The sequence below is a fragment of the Macrotis lagotis genome, chromosome 4, assembly GCF_037893015.1.
Source record: "Macrotis lagotis isolate mMagLag1 chromosome 4, bilby.v1.9.chrom.fasta, whole genome shotgun sequence".
NCBI lineage: Eukaryota > Metazoa > Chordata > Mammalia > Peramelemorphia > Peramelidae > Macrotis > Macrotis lagotis.
Genome location: NC_133661.1, coordinates 154,211,106 through 154,238,375, shown reverse-complemented (window position 1 = coordinate 154,238,375; position 27,270 = coordinate 154,211,106). Strand labels below are relative to the sequence as shown.

At 38.8% G+C, this 27,270-nt stretch overlaps 1 protein-coding gene across 1 annotated transcript in view; it reads left to right on the top strand.

Moving 5' to 3' along the window:
- The window catches only part of LOC141522750 (uncharacterized), a 296,368-nt gene that overhangs the window by 40,952 nt on the left and 228,146 nt on the right, over positions 1-27,270 (top strand). The window contains exon 2 of the mRNA XM_074236220.1: positions 21,966-22,089. Coding sequence (XP_074092321.1) covers positions 21,974-22,089 — 116 coding nt within the window. The 5' untranslated portion in view covers positions 21,966-21,973. The remainder of the gene's footprint in view (positions 1-21,965; positions 22,090-27,270) is intronic.

The window sequence follows — 27,270 nt, the reverse complement described above, 5'->3', positions numbered from 1 at the left end:
AATTTTCTTCCCAGGATTCAATGACAGAGTCTTTGTGTAATGTTCTCTTACTGTAAGCCAGGTGCTTTTATCCTTAATGAACAATTTCCTGGAAAATACTGAAATAAACAATGATTAAATCAGGTCAGAAGCACAACGGATCTGGGAGTTGCATTTGGTTCTGCAGATTTAGCCCTTGCAAGATCAGGGCCAGGTGTTTATCTCCCTTTGGGGCTGCTTTTTCAAAGAAATCTTCTTTTGCAGTGGAGATCAGATAAGAGCCCTAGAAATGGCATATTTCCCTCCTCTTAGAAATTAGTCCTGACACAAACTTGATCCCAACTCCAGGGAAAGTTGCTAGGAACAGCCTTAGTTAGGAATTGAGGCAAACTGGCTCTTTCCTCAATCTAACTCCATGGAGGCAGTGGTGTCCTAGAAGAAATGAGATGAAGTTCAATATTTTTCTTTGCTCTTTAATCTCCTCTTTGGGCCACTAGCCTCCCCTTTGTCCCAGACACCCAGTGTAATTCCTTCAAAGCATTTTCAATGTAAAAGGCAAAGCTGAATCTCAAGAAATGAATCTATAAGAGGGAAATATTATTTCCACACTCCCCATACCCCCCACCATTGGTTCTAATGTCAAATCACAAACTTTGAGATATAATGGAAAAGTCAGAGTCAGAGGACCTGTCTTCAGATTCCTCTTCTGATGCTTAAACTCAGTGAACTTGGGTAAGTCATTTAACCTCCTTGGGCCTCAGTTTTCTCATCTGTAAAGTCTAAAGGTTGTAAGAAATGGTCCTTGGAGTCTCATTCAGCTCTAGATCTAGGATCTTATCATTCTAATTGTCTTGGATCATTTAATGACTGAGAATAATTAAGTTATTCACTGTTGATCATCCTTACAATATTACTCTTACTGTGTACAATATTCTTCTTGTTCTACTCTATTCATTTTGCATCAATTCATATAATTTTCCATAGACTTCTGAAACCTTCCCCTTTTTCATTTCTTACAACACAATCATGTTCATTTACGATAATATACAATTTGTTCAGTCATTCCTCAATTGATGGACAGTCCTTCGATTTTACATTCTTTGTCATCATAAAAAGAACTACTAGGGGCAGTTAGGTGGTGCAGTGAATAGAGCACCACTCCTGGAGTCAGGAGGACCTGAGTTCAAATCCAATCTCGGACACAAAATAATTACCTAGCTGTGTGACCTTGGGCAAGTCACTTAACCGCACTGCCTTGTAAAAAAAGAACTACTAAAATACTTTTGCAAAAATAGGTCCTTTTCCCTTTTCTTCAGTCTCTTTGGGATACAGATCTAGAAGTGGTATTGCTGGTTTAAAGAGTATGCACAGTTTTATAACATATAACTGTGAGCATGGTTTCAGATTATTCTCCAGAATGATTGTATTTGCACTGCTGAATTACAGTTCACAAATCTACCAGCAATCCTTAGTGTCCCAATTTTCCCAAATTCCTTTCAACATTTGTCATTTTTCTTTTCTGTTATCTTAGTCTTCTGAAGGATGTGAGGTAGTACCTCAGAGCTATTTTAACTTGGAGGGTGGGGACTGAGGAAGTTGTGTGAACCTGGGTATATTTGTGTATAATTTCATCTTGGTGTATCTGAGCCGCCTCCAAAAGCTCTCTTTAAGTTACTGAACAATAAAATCATACTACATTCTAGGGTCACCTTGAAGGCCATTTATATGTCCAGGGTTAATGTACAAACTGACCCTGGAGGTATGGGTTTAGACTGTGAGCTCTGCAGCATCCAAGGAAAGTAGAGACCACTTGGATAGTTAGATGGCACAGTGGTTAAAATACTGAGTCTGGAATCAGGAAGACCTGAGTTCAAATTCTGGCCAGCTGTGTGACCCTAAGCAAATCATTAACCCTGTTTGTCTCAGTTCCTTATCTGGAGAAGGAATGGGCAAACCACTCTACAATCTTTGCCAAGGAAATCCCAAATGGGATCACAACAGGTCAGGCATGAATGAACAATAATAGTATCAACATGATCCTAAGTATATTCTGCCATAACTGGAAAGCTGACCTTCTAGTGAAGTTCTTGCAAAGTTACTTTCAGATCTACTCTATCCATATTGACTTGAAATATTAATTAAGGTTCCCAAGGAAGTACAATAATGGTTTAGGTACTTCTGGATAAGATAGGAGTAGGTAATGAATACAAAACAGAAACCCTGCTTGAAACAGTTGAAGCATAAGAAGCAAAGGGACTTCATAATATAGTGTATGCTCTGAAAAGGTGCTGGGAAAGGGCAAAGAAAATGGAAATAAAAGTGCAAATTCCTACCCCAAGACCCTTACAGTTTAGTTAGGAAGGAAATATCTTCTTTTCTAAAATATACCTTTAAATACTTGAAGATCACAATCATCCCTCTCTCTTTTCCCCTACACATCAATCTTCTTCAAATTAAACATCCCCATTTCCATCAACAAATTTTCATGTCATGGTCTTGCTCTACCTCTACCCAGTTGCCACCAGGTTAATCATTTTCATCTAGAACCCATCTTGTTTGTCAAAGTTCTTCCTAAAATATTGTATTCAGAAATGTGTACAATCTTGCATTTGTGGTATGACCAGATGAGAGAACAGTGGGACTAGTACTTCTGGAATTCTAGTCATTGTGCTTCTTTAAATGTGGCCAGAGATGTCATTAGCTATTTTAGGGCTTCTTCATCTTCTCCTGCATTGCACCAAAATCCCTGATCTTTCTCAGGTTGATTGTTGTATAACTCCATTTTATAAAGTTTTTAAAAATAGTGGTAGGACTTGACCTATTTTCCCTATGTAAATTTCACATTTTTCAGTTTGGTCCAATGTTCTAACTTAATGAAATCTTTTTTTTGGATCATAACTCTTATCCCATTAAGTATGATACATGCCTTCCTTCATCTGAGGCACTTATAAAACTGTTGATGATCATAGGGACAAGTGCAGATCCTTCAGGCATTCTACCTAGACACCTTATTTTAAAAGGTATCATTAATTCCTTAATGGCTACTCTTGGGGTCCACTCATTCAAACAGCTCTGAATCTTTCTTACTACTACCATCGAGTACCATCTTGCCAACAATACTAGCCTGATGGGCTTTGGAAAAAAGTTTAGTCAAAATCTAGAGACAAAATTCTCCCTACAGTAATCCCTCAGTACCTTTTCAAATAAGAAAAGGAAGTTAGTATGCCACAATGTATTTTTTTTGATTAATAAACATTCACGAATTTCTTTAACATTCATTTTAAAATTTTGAGTTCTAAATTCTCTCCCTGCCTCCACCCCTTCCCCACCCATTGAAAAGAAAAATAATTTATCTCTTATATATGGAAAGTCATGCAAAATATATTTCCATATTAGTTATGTTGAAAAAAAGTCAAGAAAAATACAGTGAAAAAAATATTTCGATCCATAGAGTCCATCTTTTCTCCATGAAATATTCTTGAAAAAGAGATGACTCTTAGATCATGGCTTCCCTTTCCAGATTTTCACAAGACTCTAGAATTTTCCTCAGGGTAGATGTAGATGTCACTTTCTTCCTTTTCTGACAACAGGGAGGACATTTATGTTTCTTCAGTTTCCTCACATTTCTGGTCTTTCAAACAGCACTCTTACTGGCCCCAACCAAATAGACTCTTTCATTGTAACAAATAAGTCCAGTCAAACAAAACAAATACAACATTGCTATGTCTTCTCTGATTGTTGTCATATTTTTTTGTGTCACCTAGCCGCTTTTTCCTGCCTTTCCAATTCAAATATTCTTGGCAAAGAAAACAGGAGCAGAATGATATTTGAGTAGTTTTGTCCTCTATGAGCATTCCTTATCATGATGTTGCTCCTCTTCTTCTTTTGAACTTTCTCTTTTCCCCAACATAGCTAAAAATGGCTGGTTGTCATTAGTATTTATTACTAGCCTTCACTCATTCTGAACTTCAGTGATCAAAAGACTGTTCCCATAGGCCATACTTTTGTACCTGTTATCTATGCTGGCTTTAATTTTCCTTATTTGTGTTTTTAAAATCTCTTTTTTTTGTCTTATTAGAAAGGATTTCTGGCCACCCTTTCTTTAGAGTCCCCTGAACTGTCTTCGGTAAATTTTAGACCACTGGATGTTCCCTATCTCCCAAATCTAGGGAATATATCAGATTGTTCTGCTTTCCTTTTGTTCTTTGTTGCAGATTCTGAGTTGGTGTGATTACTTCCTCAGCAGACTCCTTATTGGTAAAGAATCAGGTCCAGCATAGCAAGTCACTTCCCTTGACACCTCTTCTACCTTTTGAAGGATGGAAATATCACTAATTATCATAAATTACCATGAACAGAGGGCAGATAGGGACAAAGGTGTCAATTTTCTTCTTTGGCCCCATGGAGTCTACTGCTCAAGTTCCTACCCATTCTGGTCAAGTCAAGAGTTATATAAGGTAAATAATATCCATTATTGATTTCACATGGATTACTTGTAAGTTTCTCAGGAGGTGTGGAAGGGTGGAAATAACAGAGTTTGGAACAACATCTGCCAAAAAAAGATGGACATATCTTGGAAGTCAGAGCAGTGTGTCCTGGCCAGCTTCATCAAGGAAAGAAGACAGAATGCATCATTGGAAAAGAACTTCAGTAATTTTTTCGCAGTATTTAATTCATTATTTTATATAGAACTGACAAATGTTTCATTACCCATCCGTGTATATAATGTTATATATCTTTGTCTTTCAGGTGACACAATGTCTTTAATTAAAATATCAATACAATTTATAATGGCAATTTTTTTCTTCATCTTTTCTTGAAGGGCAACATTTAATGTTTTAAGAATTAGCATGTGGTGCTAGACAGGCCACCTCTGGTCCCAGGACTCAAGTCCTTGTCCTTCTTAGAAAAGGACAACTAGTTTAGTTTTTCTCCTTTTTGCTAATTTCTGACTATGTGCTTCACATATGACCCACTAGAGGAGACTAGTCCTCTAAAGGAAGCAGGGAAAAGTACTGTATGTTCAGTATGTGTAACCTGTTTTCTTTGTATATTTCCATGTCTATCCATCTTGTAAGATGCTTGGAGGAAACCTTCATATGTAAAGAGGCACTCACCTTATTAAAGTTAGAAAAGTTATTTGTATCCTAGGAAAAGGAAACTGCTCTTAGAGTGTAAGGCAGGGGAGGAGGAGTGGTCCATTGGAAAAATGCTGGTTTTGGAGTTTTAGAAGCTGGATTTGAATCCTAGAGCTGCCACTTCTTACCTGGGTCAATCCAGTTAACCTTGCTTGGCCTATCCAGTTAAACTTGCTTGGCCTCAGTTCCCCCCTCTGTAAAATTTGAGGATTAGGTTAGAATTCATTGCTGTCAAACTGAAGCAGAAATGGATCCTTTAGACTATATATTAATTTACAAAACCACAAATCAACATTATCTATGTTGTAATTCCCAATTCCCAATTACATTTTAATCTGGTAGCCCAGCATTTCCATAGCTGCACTTGAGATTTGGTGAATGTATATGGAAGCCACTGTGATGCTATTCCAAGGCAGAGCAGCCCAACCTATGAAGAAAATTCAAAAGAATGTCAAGGGAATTTCATCAGGAGGAGTGATGAGGAAGTAGACTAGGGAAAGGAGAAGAGAGAGAATAAGAAGTTGTTTGAGGAGTGAGACTGAAGGGAATAAAAAGGAAATAAAGGGGACTAGAGGGGGAAAGAAGACAATGAGGAAGGGAGAGGTATCTTTCCAATAATCTCTAATTACCTTCCATCCAGTCCATATGTATCTGATAGGTACCTGCTTTTTCAATGTCATCTTCCCATTAGAATGTGCATTCCTGAGCAAATTTTCCCGAGCATCTCCTTTTTATCACCAGCACTGTGCCTTGCACAGAGAGCAAAACCTATAAATATTTGTTAATTGATAGAACTATAGAGCTGGAAAAAAATCTAAGAATATATCTCATGCAATCATGTTACATATTAAAAAATACAAAAGTTAAGCTAAAGGAGGGGAAGAGTAGGAGCCTCAGCAGAATGAAGGAATTCATTCAAACTCTTGAAGAATCTGCAAACTCAAGGGAGTAGAAAGAAAAGTAGCTAGGGTGCAGAGTGAATAGAGTAGAGCCTAGAGTTAGGGAGATTTGAGTACAAATCTGGCCTTAGACACTTACTAGCTGTGTAAACCTGGGCAAGTCACTTAACCCTGTTTGCCTCAATTTTCTCATCTGAAAAATGAGCTGGAGAAGGAAATGTCAAACCACTCCAATATCTTGCCAAGAAAGCCCCAATAAGGGGTCATGAAGAGTCAGATTACTGAGCAACAGCAGACAGAAGGAACACCAGAGAGTGATTGAATATTCTAAGGAGGTAGAAAAAGAAAGGAGAAAGCCCTAGATAGTTGTAGAATTCAGGAACCAGAACATACTAAAAGGAAGAAAACAAGCATTTATTAAGGGTTTACTTTGTACAGGTTGTTCAGTCATTTCAATCATGCATGACTCTTCATGACCCCATTTGGGTTTTTTTTTTAGCAAAGATACTGAAATGGGGGTGGCTAGGTGGTGCAGTGGATAGAGCACCGGCCCTGGAGTCAGGAGTACCTGAGTTCAAATTTGACCTCAGACACTTAATAATTACCTAGCCATGTGACCTTGGGCAAGCCACTTAACCCCACTGCCTAGCAAAAACAACAACAACAAAAAAAAGATACTGGAATGGTTTGTCATTTTCTTCTCTAGTTCATTTTACCAATGAAGGAACTGAGACAAACAGGATTAAATGACTTGCTCAGCTTTGGAAGTGTCTAAGGGCAGATTTGAATTCAGGTCTTGTTGACTCCAGACCTGGCACTCTATCCATTGTGCCACCTAGGTACCCTTGCCAGATGCTATGCTTCAAATACAAGCAAAAAGAAAATCATTCCCTGTCCTCAAGGTGTTTATGTTCTAATAAGGGAAGACAATCTACAAAAAGAAGTTTAAAAGAGTGGGTGGTAGGTAGTGGGAGCAGTGGTAGAATGAAAACACCTGGCTATTGGGTATAGTTTTAAGTTCCTGAAGAAATCAGGAATAAGAGGAGGAGAAAGAAGAAATGTTAATCTCAGCCCCCACACAAAATGGAGAACCTAGTTGGAACTAATTAATGGGAGAAGAAGGAGTGGACCTTGCAGACAGATATTTCATGGTTAGTGGGCCATGGAGGTCATAGTCAACTCCAGGTTGAGAAGGCTATAAAATGAGGAGGTTTGACTCAACTTCCAAGGTCATGATTTGCTCCAAATTCTTTGATTTGGTAATCTTCAGATTACCTCTGAGCCAAATCAGTTGGATCAACCATGGCCTATAGTGAAGTATCCTAATCAGATTATCCTCACATTTGAAATAGAGAAAAAAATGGAAATGATTGGTTAGAGTCTTTGGAATTCTTTAGGACCAGACTTACCTGTAGCTTCTTCTCTTCTGCATTTCAGGTCTAAGCATTTGGCTGGTTGCAGACAACTTTTATGTGAATAGAAAGCACATGCCTGTTGGTATCTGCTGACCTCATATAGACTTCCTCAGAGAAGATCTGGCAGGCCTGAATGACATTAAGGCGAACCTCAGGGAAATTAAAGGCTATTTCTTTTTACCTACCGGAAATCATGGTTATATTGCTGTGAGCCAGGATGCTCTGATTCTCTTGTCTTACACAAATAAATGGCTCCTGGATTTAGGACCTTCCTTCTCTGCTTTCCTCTCTCACTTGCTGTAATCAGAGAATCAATAGAATGTTAAGAGTTGAAAAAGACCTTTGACATTATTTAGTTAAAACTTCCATTTTACAGATGAGGACATTTTCAAGAGTTTTCTTTATATGGGACCTATACCTTTATTGATTGTCAAGGCTTATGTTTCTGTTCTCCCCTCTAACTGTCTATTCTCCTTCCTTTCTCCTTCAGTCTTCTGATCCCCTAAAACCTAAATTTGCCATTACATTTTTTTAAATTGCAGGCTTGCCATGTAATCATGCAGGTTGAAAAGTGCTAGTTTCAACTTGGCTAGAATTTCCTGTTGCCTGAGATGAGTTACTCAGATTGTTTAGTTCAATTCAGCCGGTGTTTATTAAGCATCTCTTCTGTTCAGAATGCTGTGCCAACCACTGTGGGATAAATAAACACAACTAAGGCAAAATCCCTGCTGCCACAGTATTTTGAACAGGCAGCTAGGTAGCACAGAGAATAGAGGATTGGACCTGGAGTCAGGAAGAACAGAGTTCAAACCTCACATCAGACACTAGCTCTCACTTTATTCACTTTGCCTTGGTTTCTTTATCTATGAAATGGGAATAATAATAATAGCACCTACCTTCCCAGGGTGGTTATGAGGATCAGTAAATCTGGCTCTATAAACATTTTAGCTATCATTATTAATTATTTTTTGTTAAGTATGAACTTTTTACCTATGTGGCTATGATCAAGAAACTACAGAGGCAATAGAGAGCAAACTGGAGTAAGAAACTAGAAGAAAGGACCTGTGCTTTTCTCCCCTGAAGTCAATGCAGTTTTTGTTTAAATGAAGGATGAACATGAAAGCTTTTACACATTTATATCTCTATTCTTGAAAATCTTCTTGGGGCGGCTAGGTGGCACAGTGGATAGAGCAGCAGCCCTGGAGTCAGGAGTGCCTGAGTTCAAATCCTACCTCAGACACTTCATAATTACCTAGCTGTGTGGCCTTGGGCAAGTCACTTAACCCTATTTACCTTGCAAAAAAAAAGAAAAAGTTAAATCTTCTTAAAATTCATTATTTAACTTTCCTGCCTTAGTAATCTAATGGTGAAAATATATTGACATCTTTCTGAGATTCTTGGAAATCTTGCCAGGCCTCAGAGTGATCATTCTAAATACTAGAAGAGAGGGAAGATTTTTGTTTTTATTTTTGCAAGGTAGTGGGGTTAAGTGACTTACCCAAAGTTACATAGCTAGTACATATCAAGTGTTTATGGTCAAATTTGAACTTGGGTCCTCCTGACTCCACAACCAGTATTCTATCCACTGTGTCACCTTGCTGCCCCAACAAGGAAACTCTTAATACAAGAACCATCTCACCATCTCACTTCTCTACTTCAGTCCCTAGTATCTAACATATGATAGATACTTTTAAAAATGTCTGCTGATTGGTCTGTTATAGGACTCTCTGGTCCTTTGTCCAGGACTAGATGTGTAATTTTCAAAGATACAGAAGACTGGACTGAATATACACTATTCAGAAGAGGTCCTGAAAAATGGGCTTTTTGAATAGAATGATAAATACATCAGTGGGGCTCTGATCTCATCAATATGGTACTATCTTCATTAGTTCAGCTTGCAATTCTTCCTTGCCTTCCCATATTAGACATGTGGTTTCTATAGATTCCCATAGATCCTTCACAGCAGATGCATCCATACTGGATGCTTTCCTATGTTTCATCAATATCAGGGCAGGACCTGGATGTCCATATTTTCTCTCTCATTCCCTATATCATGTGATGAGCCCACTACTTTTCTTTGCATATTTCTACTTGATAATGTCCTTCTTGCCATTTGTCATTCATAGGCCATCATGGAAAATCTGTTGCAGCTTGGATATACTTGTTCTACATCTCTCCTAAACTTTTGGTTCATTGTTAACTTGATTCTTTGGATATCATATTATCCCAAGATTCACAGCTACGTAGCATTTTTTTTTAAGATAGAACACCCATTCCTTTTATTTATTTATATATGTGTCTGTCTGTCTGTCTATCTATCTATCTATCTATCTATCTATCTATCTATCATCTATCTATTTATTTATTTAAGTTTTTGCAAGGCAAATGGGGTTAAGTGGCTTGCCCAAGGCCACAAAGCTAGGTAATTATTAAGTGTCTGAGACCGGATTTGAACCCAGGTACTCCTGACTCCAGGGCCGGTGCTTTATCCACTGCGCCACCTAGCTGCCCACTATGTAGAGTTTTAAGGGAAATACGTATTTTTATGTTATAAAGATAGGTATTTGCTCTGCTTGAAATTACTGAAAGTACAACATAATTTCTCAAACACAATTTAATCTACACTCTTATATCCTATTCTGGACCCAATTTATTGACCATCTGCAATACCTGTTTAAGATAGATGTACTGATTTTCTAACTCAGTCTGGATTTAGGGTCAATAGTGAATATTTCCCATCCATTTAGTTTTTCCTCTTTGGATATTTTGAATGATCCTTTTTAAATAATTCTAGATTTCATGAAGAAGTAATTCTTTTCGATTTTCACTACGCCCTCCATAATGTCATCATTCTATAAAATCACATCAATTCTGAGACTCACATATCCTCAATACCCTCTGCCTCAGTTGCCCCTCTCTCTAATTGTAAAATACGAAGGATGGATCATGTACAACTCTTCTCAGATCCTATATTTAAGGAGAGCAACTTAGGCAACCACCCACTCTGACCTCTCCTCCTCAGCTTCCTTCTATGAATTATATTCCTCTTAGAATATGAGATCCTTTAGGGCAGGGACTGTCTTTAGCCTTTCTTTGTATTCCCAGAGCATAGCACAGTAGGTTCTTAATAAGTGTTCATTAACTGACTTATTGGTTAATGTTCTGGGGCTTGACACAGTCAGTACTACATAATCTACAAACAGAAGCATCCAAAGACCATCTATAGGAATTCTCTTATTATTTTTTCTTCCAAACCCTTCCCTCTTCCTAACTTTACTGGGTTTTTTTGGGGGGCCTGGCAGGGGGTTAAGTGACATGCCTAAGGTCACACAGCCAAGTAGGTATTATGTATCTGAGGTTGGATTTGAACTCAGGTCTTCCTGACTTCAGGGCTGGTCCTTCATCCACTGCACCACCTAGCTGCCCTTTCCTAACTTTCTTGTTATTTTCAAGGATACTCATCTTCCCAGCTTGCAACTTGGGTGTCATCTTCCAAACCTCACTCTTTCCCTTCCTACTTTTTGAAGTTACTTAGTCATTTCCAGTTATGCCCAACCCTTTGTGACTCCACTTTGAATTTTCTTCACAAAGATACTGGAATGAAGTCATTTTCCATTTCCTTCTCCAGTTCAGTTTACAGATGAAGAAACTGAAACAAATAAGGTTAAGTGACTTGCCCAGGGTCACACAGCTAGTTTGTGTCTGAGACCAGATTTGAACTCATGAAGATGAGTTTTATTTATTTCCCTCCCATCTTTATATCTAATGTGTTGTCAAATCATACTATTTCTCCCTTTAAGTCTCTTCCATATGTTTTCTTTTCACCTCTGACATTGCCACCATCCTGGTATAGACCCTCAACACCTCACATTTGTACTATTGCAATAACCCTGTGATTGTTCTTCCTACCCCAAGCATCTCCTTTTATAGTCTTTCATTCTATCAGCTATAAAGTGATCTTCCTGAAGTACAGGTCTGACCACGTCACCCCCCACTCCCAACCCAATCTGGTAAACTTCAATGATTCCTTTTAATCTTCAGGATCAAATACAAAAATCTTCTTTTTGACTTTTAAAGCCCTTCATAAACTGGTTGCCTCTTGCTTTTCTACTCTTTTATTCAACTTATTCTCCTCTATATACTCTGTGATCCAGTGATGCTGACTTTGTTTTCCTTGCACAAGTCTGTCTCCTGATTCTGGGCATTTTTACTAATGGTCCTCCATGCCTTGAACCCTCTCCCTCCTCTTCTCTGTCTCCTGGCTTCCCTGTTTTAACTAAAATCCTATCTTATGCAAGGAGTGTTTCCCAGACTTCTTCTAGCTAATGCCTCTTGACATCATGTCCAATTATATATATATATATATATCTTGTTGACACATAGTTATTTTCATGTTGTCTTTCCATCAGATTGAAGACTTCATGAAGTTAGGAACTGTCTTGTCTCTTTTGTATTCTTAGTATCTGATAACATCGTTGAGGCTTGGTAAATGTTTATAGATTGATTGATTGTTTTTAACCTCTTTTTGTATTTCCTTCTCTTAGAACTGCTCTGACATATAATAGGTGTTCAATTAATGCTTGCTGACTTGACTTCCCATTTAGACCCTGATCAGGTCATCCTTCATGGCAGTAGTGAACAATGTTTTATTCCGTGTTTGTGATAATAATCAGAGGTCCATTAACAAAATTATCTCTGCAGTAGCATTTATCAAGGAATTTTGTGTCATCTTAATGAATGCTTGAGAGATTCCTTGTTGGAGGAGAGCTTTTTTAGCTTGTATTTTGTTCTGTCAAGCAAGTGTTTTTTTTTTAAATCAACAAACAATAAATACAAATACAGACCCTTATTACTCTGGAAGCCCAGGGTAGAAGATTCTGCTGGTCCTGGAGGCAGTAAGATCTAGGTTAAAATACTGGTTCCGACAACTCAATAATGGGTGACCCTAGAACCTTAGTTTTCTCTTTTGTAAAATGAAGATAATAATTACCTGGAGTACCTGCTTCCGGGGCCTGGTGTTGGGCTTAAATCAGGCTATGTGTGTAAAGTGCTGGGCAAGCTAAAAAGTTCCATCCAAATGCCAGTTGTTAGGATGATGGTGACTGTAAAGATGTGATAGGTTATAACAGGTCATAAATAAATCCAGATGTTTGGAAACCTTCTCGCAGAGGCCTTAAGGGAAGAGACATTTCTTTCCATGTCACTTTACAGTGCTCTACAGACCCATTCCTGGCCTCTTAGGCTTCTCAACTCTTGCCTCATGTGGGTATGGGCTGAATCTGAGCCTCCTTACCAGCTGCTGTGTAGCACTTAAATACAGTTTATGGGTCTGAATTGATCTCTGAAGGAACATCCTTTCAGGCAGGAGTCCAGATTTAACTTGGGTTCCTTGTTTTGATCTTGGTTCCCTGAAGCACCACTTTGAACTATTTGTAATTCTTTCCTTTGTCCAAACTCCTTATTGAAATGATGAGAATCTTTAGGTGAATGAATGAATGGAAAAAGCTTTTAATTCCAGGCACCGTGTTAGGTCTGGGGTTAGAAATACAAAGGTAAGGCATTCCTTGGGTCCTCACAGTGCTTCCATTCCACATAGGAGGAGACAGTGTAAGGGACTTGTAGCCTCTTTTTTATTGAAAAAATGTTTAGTTTCCATAAAATTCTTTTTTTAAAAAATGTCCATTCCTACCAATCTCTTTATTTAAATAGCATCAACTCTCTATCATGAAGAATGACTGGGGGTGTTTCAAAGTGTGGGCCAAATAACTGGAAAGTGACAGCAGGCTACATAAATTCAATTTTTTTGAAATGTATTTTTTTTGTTATATTTTAGGCTCTAAACTGTCTTCCTTTCTCCCTTCCCACCCCACACTAGAGAGGGTCACCATTTGACATTCTCTCTCTCTCTCTCTCTCTCCCCATATACACTCACATACACAAACATATACAACCACACATATACAACCACACTCTGCACAGTTTTATTGATCATTTCTCTCTCTCTGAAGGTGGATAACATCTTCCTTCATCAGTACTTTATAGTTGATTACAATTTCATTTTAAAGTAGGTTATAAAGTGGGTTCATTGGGAGTAGATCCTAATTTTCAATGCACAACTAGAGACAAACTGAGTTATGGAGTCGGTCAAGTCAGCATAGTGAGGGTTGTGATATGTAAAGAAATAGAACTAATGGAAGCATGTAGGCTGGACCTACTCAAAGGAAAAAGTTCAGTTTTATCCTAGCTCCCTGTTCCCTCCTATTCTGGAACAACTGTTACTCCACAGCCCTCTGCCAAATCACAGGAATCCACCAAATCAGCCCATTGCCATAGTTTTTGAGAGTTTGTAGGAAAAGGTAGCCTGCTGGGTGGATAAAGGACCCACCTTAGAGTCAGGAAGACCAATTTTCAGTCCCAGCTCTGCCACAAACTGTGTGACCCTGGACAGGACACTTAACCTCCCTGTGCCCAAGGTGACTCTGTGACTCTCAAGGGCAGAAAATGATACTTTACAGATGATTTTTAGATAAACTTTGGTGCAGGAAATTTGTTGTTGCTCAGTCATTTTAGATATGTCTGTCTCTTTGTGAATTTTGGGGGGCAAAATACTTCAGTGGTTTGCCATTTCCTTTTCCAGCTCATTTTACATATGAGGAAACTGAAGCAAACAGGGTTAAGTGACTTACCCAGAGTCACACAGCTAGGAAGTTTCTGAGGCCAGATTTGAATTCATAAAGACGAATCTTCCTGACTCCAGACCCTGCACTTTACCCACTGTGACATCTAGCTGCCCTAAGCAGGGAATTTACACTCTGGGAGTTCTCTGCCATCATTGTAATCATAGATCAAGAAGATGGGGTACCCTTAAAGTTTTCAGTATTACATTTATATGATTTCATCTATTCCTGACCTGGGAGGTATGTACTACAAAGTATCATTATCACCCTTTTGCAGATACTCATCTTGGAGAGGTTCAGTGAACCAGGTTCATGGTCACCCAGCAAGTAAGCATCAAAGGTGATAGGTGAGCAGCTGTTTCTGTATCCCACCCTGCCTCTGAGTGGTGGTGACATCTTACTGTGCCCTGAGGAGATGTAAATTTGTGATACTCTCACTCTAATACCTGTTCTGTTACCTCTTGGTTTTTCTGGATGTTTATCAGATTTCAAAGCTGCCTGTTCTTAGCTGGAGTGGTGGAGTTCCTATTTGACTCTATTTAATGGGGTCCCCAGGCTTCTAGTGCAGTATTTTAACTGTCCTAGGCTATGGCATCCTGAGGAAATAGCAGAATGAATCAGCCTGCTTTAGTCCAGACAAGGGCATAATTCCAGTTCAGTCTGATTTATCCAGTGGGACCCCAGTCTGGCCTGGGGATCGCTGCTGACTCTGGGATTTTCTACTGTACAGATATATGCATGCTTACATGTGCACACATACACACACAGAAAACTTATGCCTTTGGAAGATTAAAAGGCCCTGAGAGCTTTGTTTTTTAATTTTTTTTTCAAGTTTGAGATTGGAAAAATACCCAACACAAACTCAGATCCAATTGGGACCATGATAATGAGTTGGTTTTCATGAAGGCAAAAAAAATACCCTAAAGCCCAGGTATCAGCCTGACTAGAGTAAGCCCAAATGTGGCTGGTAGTTCCTCTTTTTACTTCCAGCTAATCAGCAGTGAGAATACTGGCTTTCTGGTCACCAGAGAGTGGCAGCTTTGGGATGGGGAAGTGGACAATGTCATGGATGGATAAAGGAAAAAAGACCATACACTTTTTTTCTTTCTTTCTGCTTGGATTGAGGATATCTATAATGTGACTAAATAAGTACTATTTTTGATTAGAAAAAAAATATAGGTAGGGATGTATGTTTATCTTCTATATATTGAAGGGGTGTGTGTGTGTGTGCGTGTGTCACACACATACACACACACACAAACACACACACAGCTCCCATATTCTTCCCTGATACTGCCCTTGATCAGAATTTTCTTCTCTTTTTCTAGGAGACTAAAAACACTTTTACATGGAAAACTTGCTAAGTGTATACCAGTCAGTCCCACTCCCTTTTCTCTTCCCACCCCACCTCATCCCATCCACAATTGCATCCTGAATTATCTGTTGATTGTGGTTTAAAGGCATATGCTATAAGGGTGAGGTCTGGGGAACCCTGGAGTAAAAATACCCCAGTGAGACCACAGTAGTCTGAGAATGCTGAGAGTATTCAAGGCATTTTACATCAACAAATTGGCATTGCTGCTATGCAGGATTAGCCAAGATGCATAACAGTCCCTGGAGGCCATTGGACAGACTAGAAGAGGCCAGGACCAGGAGACCAGGTGGAAATGAGGGCAAATAATCAAACATGAATCAGACTAGTAGATGGGTTCTTGTCTGGATACATATTGAAGGTGGAACTTAATCTAAACCTAGAATAGTTATGTGGTTGGACCATATTCAGTTTCTAAGAGGTCAAGACAGGAGGGGCCAGGCAACAAGTAGGTTCCCAATAGATGGGCAAGGTTTCAGGACAGAGTAATTGGGTACACAGATGGTCATGTTCACCCAAGCAGCACACTTTGGCTATGATCATTGATTCTAGGACAGAGGCTTGCTGTCAGAATGTCTGGGTCAGATGCTAGCTCTGATGCTTAACTTTTTTTGTGACCTTGGGCAAATTACTTTGCACTTTGCTTATATATTCAATGATCTCTAAAGGCTTTTTCAGCTCTCAAACCTGTGCTCTTGGCCTTGGATTTCTGTGCCCTAATTAGTTTGCATGCTTTTCCAATTCAGTTGTATAAACTCATTGTGGGCAAGGATTACCTCTTGAAGTTCTAACAACCCAGGACTGAACACTAATGCTCAATAAATTCTTGTTGGTGGATTGCTTGGGTGGTCTGCTGATATCTTCAAAGCAGGTCTACAGAACCCCTGACCCTAGGAGTTCAAAGAAAGAAGAAAAGACTCTATGTACAGAATATTTATGGAATTGTATTCTTATATTTATAGTATATAGCATGATATTTTTAGAGTGTAGTGTATAATGGGAAACCAGAAGAGTGTCCCTCACTTGGGGACTGCTATGAGAATATGCTGAAACACTTTGCTATTGTTGAGTCAGTTCAGTCATATCTGACTCTTCATGACCGTCTTTGGGGGGGGGGGTTGCCATTTCTTTCTCCAGCTCCTTTATAGATAAGGAACCGAAATAAACAGGGTTAAGTGATTTGCCCAGATCACACCAGTATGTCCGGGGTCAGATTTGAACTCAGAAAAAGAAGTCTTCCTGACTCCAGGCCTGGCAATCTATCTACTGCTTCATCTAGCCGCCTCTGATAGAATACTATTTTGTGTTAAAAAATTTATAAAGAGGACAGTTTCACAGAAATCTGAAAACCTTGCATGATGATGCAAGGGGAAAATAAGCACAAAAGAGAATAGAAGGAAGACAAGAGAGAAGCACAGACAAGACAGTTTTGAAAACTACAGGTTGAACATTTTATGTTTAAACAGAAAATCAAGCTGTGCATACTAAAGATCTAGTTTCATGCATAATCCTCCTTCTACCCTTCAAAGTATATATGGTAATACTCATTTTATTTAGTGTATGTTTTGTTCAGAATGAAAAGAAATACATTATTAAAAGATTTTAAACCAAGGATCTACAGCATAATGGGTAGACCCTTTAGGGTGAACATATGAAATAACATGGACAAGAGTTTCACTTTGTTACTGGCAGGGTAGACTCAGACTGATCCCAGGGTAGTTTAAATCTGATAATGGAATGAAGTGAAACAATTGTAGGTCATTCAATAGTTAACAAAAGGAACTTTACTGAAGGCTAGCAGAGGAGGCTAGTCAAGTGAGGACACCATATTGATTCAGCTGAGCACAGCTGTGTATAACAGAGAAAATCAAAAGAGAACAAACACCAAGTCATTAAATGCAGAGATAGCTGGAGGTGGACAAGTCTTAGTAGCTAGGAGGAAATCCAGAAATCCTTCAGGTAAAAGGAGGAGTTTAATCTGTGTCTTAAAACAGAGATGTCATGCATATGACTACCAGGCTGAAGTTGATCCCCAGCACTCCTGAATGAAGCCTGAACCTAATGAAGATGAACTTGGGAAATATTTAACAAAAACCAATAAAAATACAATAAAATATAAATAATGTTAAATATGCGGTTTTCTAAATAAATATGTACCAGCAGTGATCCTCATGTGAAATTTAGTGACTCCTTTGCTTTAAGCAAAAGAGTGTGTTTTTGAGCTAACAGGTCTTTGTTGTTGTTCAGTTGTTTTTCAGTCTTATCCCAAGTTCATGACCCCATTTAGGGTTTTTTTGGCATAGATATTGGAATGGTTTACCTTCTCTAGCTCATTTTACAGATGAGAAACTGAGACCAACAAGGTTAAGTGATTTGTCTAAAGTCACACAGGTGGTAAGTGTCTGAAGACAGATTTGAACTCAGGAAGGTGAGTCTTTCTAAACTCCAGGCTCAGTGCTCTCTCCACTACTCTATCTCACTGCAGGTTGGAGGATCTAATTAATAACCCTAAAGCATCAAGAATAACCATTTCCCCACAAGCACTTTGTTTTTCCTTCCAGTTTCTAAACCACTAAACAGCCAGTTTGAGAAATAAAAGGACTTGGTGTTATTAGGAACATTTTCTTATTTGATCATTAATGTTGTAAATCAAGTGGTACCCCCAAAACATTAACTTCTGCCACTCCAAATGGAGTGACCTAATAACTTTGGCCTAATAACATTGTAGAGTGGATTGATTTTCTTTCTGTCCTCTAATAAGCATATGTCTCTGAGATCTCTTCTCCCCTGGATAGTGTTCTGGAAACCCCATTAAAGTTAATGGGCATGAGTTGCCCCTGAATGGTCATAGAGAAAGGGCAACTCCAATTCTTACTACTATTTACTTTGAGTCAAGCAGTTTATGAGGTCTTCGTGAAGTCTCCAAGGCAGACATACTACTTTTACAACTAATTATTGTAAGTGCATCTTTGTTCCTCATTCCCTGATAGGGGTCCCATTAATAAATGCTTCCTGGGATGGCACCCTGAAGCTCCTATTCCAAAGGGAGTCTTCTTTCTATACCCTTTCACAGTCAACATGTATTATTCTTGATTCTTATTGCCTTCTTAGGTGTGTGATAGTTTCTGACTTCCCCTTGTACACTACACTATCCCTGTTTCCTTTCTTACACTCAAAGGATAAAGGATTCTTTAGCCTGGCTTAGTGAGTAACCAAAACCAGGGTTATGTCTGGTCACTGTGAGAAATGTCTAGCCATTGTGAGTGATATTTAGCCATTGTGGTACTTGGCTAGTAAATGGTATGCAAATGTTAGCAAATGTGATGGATCATTGATTTAGAGCTGGAAGGCTTGCACATAATCTAGTTCAGTCAAACTCATTTTGCAAATGAGGAAACTGAAGTCTGAAAAGTTAAGCAATTACTTTAGGGACATACAGAGTCAGGATTCAAACCCAGCACCTCTAAATCCAAATGCTGCTCTCTTCTCATCACTATATCACATTACTTTCCCATGATTTGCAAATCAGTGCTTTCAGTTTAGTTCCTAAAATGAGAAGCTGAACATCTCTGATTTGGGAATTAGGAATACTAGGTTTCTAAAGCTGCCTATGTAATCTTTTTTTATTTTTTAGGTTTTTGCAAGGCAAATGGGGTTAAGTGGCTTGCCCAAGGCCACAGCTAGGTAATTATTAAGTGTCTGAGACTGGATTTGAACCCAGGTACTCCTGACTCCAGGGCCGGTGCTTTATCCACTGCACCACCTAGCTGCCCCTGCCTATGTAATCTTGAGAAAATCACTTGCTGGAATAATTTCTCGTTCCCATTTCTTTTCAGTGGTTGTTCCATATGCCAGGAATGCTTTCTCTCCTTGACTCTGCCTCTTAGAATTTCTTGAAGACTCAACCAACTCTCCTAGTTGCTAGTATCTTCCTGCTAAGTCAGGAAGACCTGAGTTCAAATGTGACCTTCTATATTTACTGTGTGATTCTTGGCAAATCACTTAATCTCTGTCTGCCTCTGTTTCCTCAACGATAAAATGGGAATAATAATTAGAGCACTTATTTCCCAGGTTATTTTAGAATCAAATACTAGAGATAGTATTTGTAAAGCTTTTGTCACAGTGTCTGACACATAATGAATGTTTTTAAGAAATACTTAATCACTTCCCTTTATGTGTCTCATGTGTTCTGATTGTGTTTTGTCTCTCCCCTTAGAATGTAAACTCCTTGAGGGCAAGAATTTCCCCCCCTTTTTCTTTGTAATCCCCCAAATGACAAGAACTTATAAATTCATTGACTGATTAATTGATTAGCTTGGGTCTCAGTTTCTTCATCTGTAAAATCTTCTACAATTTTGCTCTTTAAATAAGATTTCTTACCTCTATATAGATGCAGGAAGTAGGGAGAATTGAGAATCAATGCCCCAACTCTCAGTTTTGGTCTCAGTGTAACTTCAACTGACGTAAGCTTTTAGTCTTTCTCCTATCTTTTATCTATCCCTAACTATGTGTCCTTTAACAAGGCAAGCATAACTGTCCCAGATGAATCTGACCTTTCTTCTGATTCTATTCTGAGGGTACCTTGATTTCATTTTTGCATGGTGACCTCTGGACTCACCCCAGTTACTGACCAGCATTCCATGGACCTTATTTGTAGGTGGAGGGAACCTTTGGTTTACTCATTCACTGACTCTCTTGCTTTGCAGAAACACTAGAAACTTCTTCTTTATTCTTTTTGTCCTGTTTTCATTTCTGCCAAATGATGTCCCAATTCTAGGTATTTAGAAAGAACTTTACAAATTGGGAAACTGGATTAATTTACAATCTGTAATAATCCAGAGAGAGTCTATGATAGTTTGCCTTTGTACTATCTATGATGGTTTGCCTTTGCACTATCTATGATGAAAGGACTTGCTAAGGGAATAAAAGACAAAACTCTTAGATCTTATTTGTATACAGATGTTGAATGAATATCTGGTTTACTCTAGCTATTGTTATCTAGTCATTAAAACTAGTTTAGGAGACATTTATTCAAATATGTGAGCCTTTGAACCTGCAAAATGAAGTGGTTTGGGATCTTTGTGGATTTGTCTAGCTCTACCTATGATTCTAAAGCCTAGGAAGCTTTGATGAAAGGTCAAGTTTAATATGAAAATAATCTTTGATGAGATGATACAAGTGACTTGAATTTATACTAAGATTTAAATGACTGATATACTATCTTTTTTTTGAGAGCAATTTTAAAATAGTGGGTTGTAGAGAAAAAGGCATGAAGACATTGATTACCTAAAGCTAGATGTGGGAGAGAAGTCAAGGATGGGGGAGAGAGGGAGAGATGTCATAGAGGACAAGGTAAAGCAAAGGAAGCCTAGAGGCACTGAAGGCAAATTTCTCCAACTTCAGAGTTCTTTGCCCAAGGCTGAATGAATTTATTTGAAAGTAATGAATTGACATTGGTTTAAATATCTTCCAAGATCAAACCCTCTGCTAATCTAACTAGCTTGCAGGTGGTCTTTCTATTCTTGGAATCCCCATCCTTTGACACCCTCATCCCTCTTTAGTACCTAGCCAATTCTGTCTGGGCAACAACTATTTATGTTCTTCTCATACCCCCTCTGCCCAACTTTAGTCTCTTGGAGGCAGGAGCTATATCCTTATCCATTTTTGTATCCTTCATAATTCAGTTTGTCAGTCATTTATAAGTTTGTTGTTATTATTGTTTAGTCATTTTCAATTTTATTTTAATGTTCATGATCCCTTTTGGGGGTTTTCTTTGCAATGTTACTAGAGGAGTTTGCCATTTCTTTCTCTAACTCACTGATGAAAAAACTGAGGCAAACAGGGTTAAGTGACTTACCCAGGGTCACACAACTGGTAAGTATAGGAAGTCAGATTTGAATTCATGAAGATGACTCTGACTCCAAGTCTGTCAGTCTATCCACAGTGCCACCTAGCTGTCCATGTATATATTACTATGTACAAGATTTGGGAAATTCCAAGAAAATCAACAGTCACAGCCTTCAGAAACTCATAGATGACTACAAGAAGAAATACAGCACACATGTGGACAACCACAATTCAGAAGCCTAGCACAGGGGTTTTATGTGGAAGCCTAAAATGGAAGCTCTCTGAAGGCTGAGACTATGTCATTTTGGTCTTTGTCTCCCTAGTATCTGACTTGTTATAAACACTTAGAAGACATTTGTCCAATAGATTTCATTAATAAGTGCACAATATGTGAAAGAGTAAATGAATGAATGACTGAATTAACAGATTGTTACTCTGATGGACAAAATATCTGTAGCTGTCAGAAAAATTTGTAGATCAAGTGTAAAATATTGAATGTTCATTACTCCATGATGATGGGAAACTTAATCTGCTTAGCAAATCTGTTTACTGTTTGATGTTGGGAATATGAAGTGCTAAACAGATGTTCTGGGAAGCAGTATGATTAATAACCTCTCTTCTTTTGTTACCCTTCATAGGACCCAAGATGGTATTCTCACTCCTAGCAGAGTTGATGGTGAAAATGTTCTTTCTCTCCTCCCTTCTGCAAACTACACTCTCGCTGAACCCCGATGATCCCAATGTGTGCAGTCACTGGGAAAGGTAACGGCCAAGCTCCCTAGACTTGTTGTTTGGCTCCTGAGGGTACTTGTTCCCCTTTTGGGGTGAATCAATAACCCACATGTTTATTGAATGTTCACTTTTCTGGAAGGTTCTGTGGGGGAATACAAGAGAAGTCTATAGCTTGGCTCCTGCCCTCAAAAAAACTTAGTTAAGCTAGGAAGTCAAGGAATACTCATTAGTGAAGAGTACAAGTCAGCATAAAATGAAATCTTCAGCAGTGTGATTCAGATGTGAGGGATTGAGAATTCCAGAGGGAGTTGAGAATAGGACTAGTGGATTAGTCAAGGAAGACTTTGTGAAAGAAGTGACACTTGAATTGGCTTTTGAAGAACAGATAAGTTGGGATGTGCAGAGAAATGTTGCTTATGGGTAGAACAAAGAGGAGACCTGCCTGACTGAAACAGAGTGGCTTGTTCATGAATGGTATCTAGGTTATACTAACAGCACAAACATTTTGCCCTTTGAAGGTTACTATTATTATTTTCTTTTTCTTCTTCTTCTTCTTTTTTTAGGTTTTTCAAGGCAATGGGGTTAAGTGGCTTGCCCAAGGCCACACAGCTAGGTAATTATTAAATGTCTGAGGCTGGATTTGAACTCAGGTACTCCTGACTCCAGGGCCAGTGCTCTATCCATTGTGCCACCTAGCCACGCCCTTTTTCTTCTTATTACTAATATCATTTCATAATGTTCCTTTTTGTGAGGAAAGTAGCATATGATTATTAACTTCATTTATAGATGAGAAACAGAGATTTCAAAAAGTTAAAAAACAAAACAAAACTTGTACTATTGTCAATAACTAAGTCAGGACTTGTTCTAAGGAAGTCTGTGCCAAGATCAGTACTCCTTCCACTACGTCATACTGAGATGTCCAAATAGGAACTTGTTGACATCTGAGATCTCTCGCCAGGAGGGTCAATAGCAGTTGTTGCTCCACATAATACTATTATTTAGTTGTTAGCAATGTTTAGACTTCTTAGATTTTGACAGTTTTGTTCCTAAACTCCTGGTTTTATTCTAGAACCAATGAGTATTAGGTGGTGTTAGTCTTTAGTGGGGGATGGCTGGCTGGTAATGACAGTGAATATTTATACAGGGTTTGCAAAGCACTATTTATTTAAATAAGCTCACTTCAACCAATAAGCATTAAGTATATCAGATATAGCTGTCTTTTTTTTTTTTTTGAGACATTTGGGGTTAAAGTGAATTGCCCAGGATCACATAGCTAATACAAGTCTGAGTCTGAATTTGAACTCAGGTCCTTCTGATTCCAGGGCTGTTGCTCTATCCATTGCATCATCTAGCTGCTCCATGACTGAGTCTTATAGTACAACCACATGAAGTGGGTAGGGTGAGTATTATTATCCTCTTTTATGGTTGAGGACACTGAGGTTCAGCTGAGAGACTTTCCAGTTGTCATCCAGCTTCTGTGTAGCCTGTTCCATATCTGTCCACTGGACCCAGATGACTCTGAAGGAGAGAGTGAGGCTGGTGACTGAACACAGCCCTCCCTCACTTAACTAGAATTCATTTGCATGCCATGGTCCTCTTCATGAAGGAAGGACAAACTACAACATTAGAGATGGTATTTGAGTTCATTTTCTTGACTCCAAATCCAGTCCTCTGTCCACCATACTATGCTGTTCCAAAAAAAGATGACAAATGGGCTTTCTGTCACTGTCTTTATTTCTTGGTATGATCAACATGATTTATCACACATTTCTTATCTACTAACAGACCTAAATATTTGTCACAGCATAAACTATAAAGTTTTCATCTGTTCCAGACAGCACCTTTATAGGTAATTGGTTGCTAAGTGGAAAAGAAAGAGACACAGACACAGAGAGACAGATAGATTAGAGAGATAGACAAGACACAGAGAAAAAGAAACAGAAAGATAAAGACAGGCTCTGGTACTTTTGATAATGAACAATGGCATGTTAACTTGTCTCTGTTTGTAGAATACTGTCCAAGTTCTAGAGAAAGCAAGTTACTGTCCTCAAAGGACTTACCAACTCTTCAGCAAACTTGTGTCAAAACATAAACTGACATTTTTTATTCTCATGTGTAACTTTGGGATATGAGGGTTCTTATAAGGGGTTTCTAGCTAGAGGACCCCTTTTGATAGAAGTAATCTGGATGTAAAATGAGGTCTCTTTTCAAATGTCAGAAAATCAAGAGACCTGGGTCAACTCCTTAATCTGCCCCTTACAAACAAATATGAATTTTGGCAAGCCTCCTTTTCCTTACCTATAAAATAAGTAGTTCAGACTTGATGATCTCAAAATCCTATGATGATTTTCCCACTTCCCCCAAAAGACAGATGGCAGAAGTTTCTGCTCCTAGACACTGGGTGTTGAGTAATCAGCTTTACTTAGGTTGCATGTAGAGGCCGATTGACCTGCAAACATGATGATTCTGATGAGAAGCTGCCTGGAGGCAGGTTCTAGCATAGCACCCGGCAGATTGTTGTTATTCATTCATTTCAGTCCTAATTGCTTGTGACCCATTTAGGGTTTTCTTGGCAAAGATCCTGGAGTGGTTTGTCATTTTCTTCCCCAACTTATTTGATCAATGAGGAAGCTGAGGCAAATAGTGTTAACTGACTTAAATAGCTAGGAAATATCTGAGGTTAGATTTGAACTCAGGAAAATGAGTCCTCCTGACTCCAGGGCTGGTGTTTTCTCCAGTGTCACCTAGGTATTTATTCACTGACTGGCTGGAAGGACTTCCTCCTTACTAATAGACTTTAAAATTAGTAAATTGAAATTAGGTGGTAGATATAGTGGATAATATTAGGCTTTTGAGATAGGAAGACCTACATTTTGGACATAAAGTATTTGTATATGTCACTTAATTTTTATTTTACTTAATTTTTTTCTTTGCAAGGAAATCAGGGTTAAGTGACTTACCCAAAGTAACACAGCTAGTTAGTATCAAATGTCTAAGGTCATATATGAAGGCCAGTTCTCTATTCACTGTTCCACTTAACTGTCAGTACCCCCCCCCAAAAAAAAATCAAACCCAAACCCAAAAGCTGCAGTGACCTGCTGATCTATATCAGTGAAGGGAGTTTCCAAACCAGGAATTCTCTATACTCTAGATCTCTCCTCCTCCCTCCTCCCTCCTCCCCTTCTCCCTCCCACCCTTTAGCAAAAATATTGCTTATATCCTAAAGATGTTTAGAGGAAATTACTTTATAAACTGTAATGTGCTATAGAAATGTGGGTTGCTATTATTAGTAATAGTAATAAATCAAGGAGGAACCCAAATTAAATCTCCAAATTGATGAGCTGTGCTGACTAGGACAATGCCATTACTTGGATGTTAGTAAGTCAAATAAATAAAATTAAAATGAGGGCCCTAGTGGAGGAATCGTGCAATAAAAGAATAGCAGAAGTTTGTTACTGTCAGTGCTTCATCGGCACATAAGCCTTGTGAATTTGTAGTCAGCCTTGAGAAGAGTGCAGTTCTAGAATCCCTGAGTCCATTGGGTAGTGGGGAGGGCAAGCAGGGATATCTTAGGAGCCTGCTGCCCTCTTGGGAGTTGAAAAGAAGCTCTTACTCCCATGAAATGATTTCAGAGGTGCCCTAAAAATGAACACTGCCTTATCTCCCAACCTCACTGTTATGGTCTTGCTTAGACAGATTATTGGGCTTGCCGGTTTTGTCAAGTCCTCTTTCTTTTCTTCTTTGTCCCTTGTTCTTCTTCCAAAGTAAACTCAAATCCATATTTTATTGTTGTTGCTGTTAAGACATGTTTTCCCCCTCTAATAGAACATCAAAGTAGACACCTGAACCAAGTCTTTGTAGTTACTAAATCTTTGATTCAGAACAAAGGCAGCCTGGGTTAGGGAAAAGAATACTGGAGTAGTTATCAGAAGACCTGGGTTCAAATACTGGCCCTTCTCATTGTGTGATTCCAACACTTAAGTACTCTGCCTGCATCTGTGAGCTCTTTGAGAGTAAAAGATTAGTTTTTGTCTTTCTTCCCCCCCCCCCCCCCCCCCACAGCTTAGCAAGGTGTGGTGTATGTTTGTTGACTGACTTTAAAATGAAGGAAATGGATTAGACAGTTTCTAAGGTCCCTTGAGCTCTATGTCACAGAAAATCAGGATGGCAAGCATAGCCCAAATCAAGTCTCAACTGAAATGCTATTTCAGTCTGATTTGGTCAGCAGCTTAGGTGAAGAGTTTGGTGCAGGCAAGAGAAAGTTGAACATGTCCCCTATTTCTCTGGGTACAAATCCAGTTTGAGATTTCTCTGTTGGATTTGGTTATCCTGGCTCCCCCCATCTTGGTTCTGTCTCTGTGGCTAATAGAAAGGTAATCAAAGATTTTATGTGCACACATCCACATCCACCTACACCAAACATGAAATGGAAAGAATCTTCATTAATTAATTAATGCTATCAATATGTGAGTGACCATGGACAAGACAGTTTTTTCTTCCTGAGACTCAATTTTCTCATCTATAAAATTAAGGAGTTAGATGGGAATATCTTTTGAGGTTCCTTCCAGCTTGAAATCCTCTGATCTGATGAACTCTGTGGATGGGTCTAATGCTATCAGTCCTGGAACCCCACTTTAGCTCCTAATGTTTCCAGGAGCAGCTTGTTCTTGGCTCAGCTCCATTGCACATTACGTGAAGATTAAATCTGTGTAATTTAAAAAATACACACCCTAGCCCCTAGAGACCTCTTAGGGAGAATTCCCCAGTTGGATTAGTGCTCCAGACAGGAGCTTTGGTAATTATGCCCCTCCATCATAAAACATAGTGTAAAGACCTCCCTGGGCTGGTAAAGCCTGGCTCTGTTAAATTAATCTGGACCCTCATTAGCATTTTGATATACAAACAACCTTAACTATACAGAGCCACAAAGCTGAGATAGAGTCCATATTCAGAACCTCAGTATAATTTTCTCTCCTGAACCTTAGCTCCTCTTTGTCATCCCTGCAGAGACAGTCATACTTTCCTCATCTTTTGGGATACCACTGTGGGCTCAGGGTGCATGAATTCACAAATTGTGAGAAGAACCCTGGTTTGTAGCTGGATGTGAAAGCTGGAACTTGTTTTGTCTGACTTCTTCTATAATGCAAACTTCTGGAGGGCAGGAGTGTATTTAGTTATTCTTTGTAACTCCTTCATGAGGCCTTCCTCACT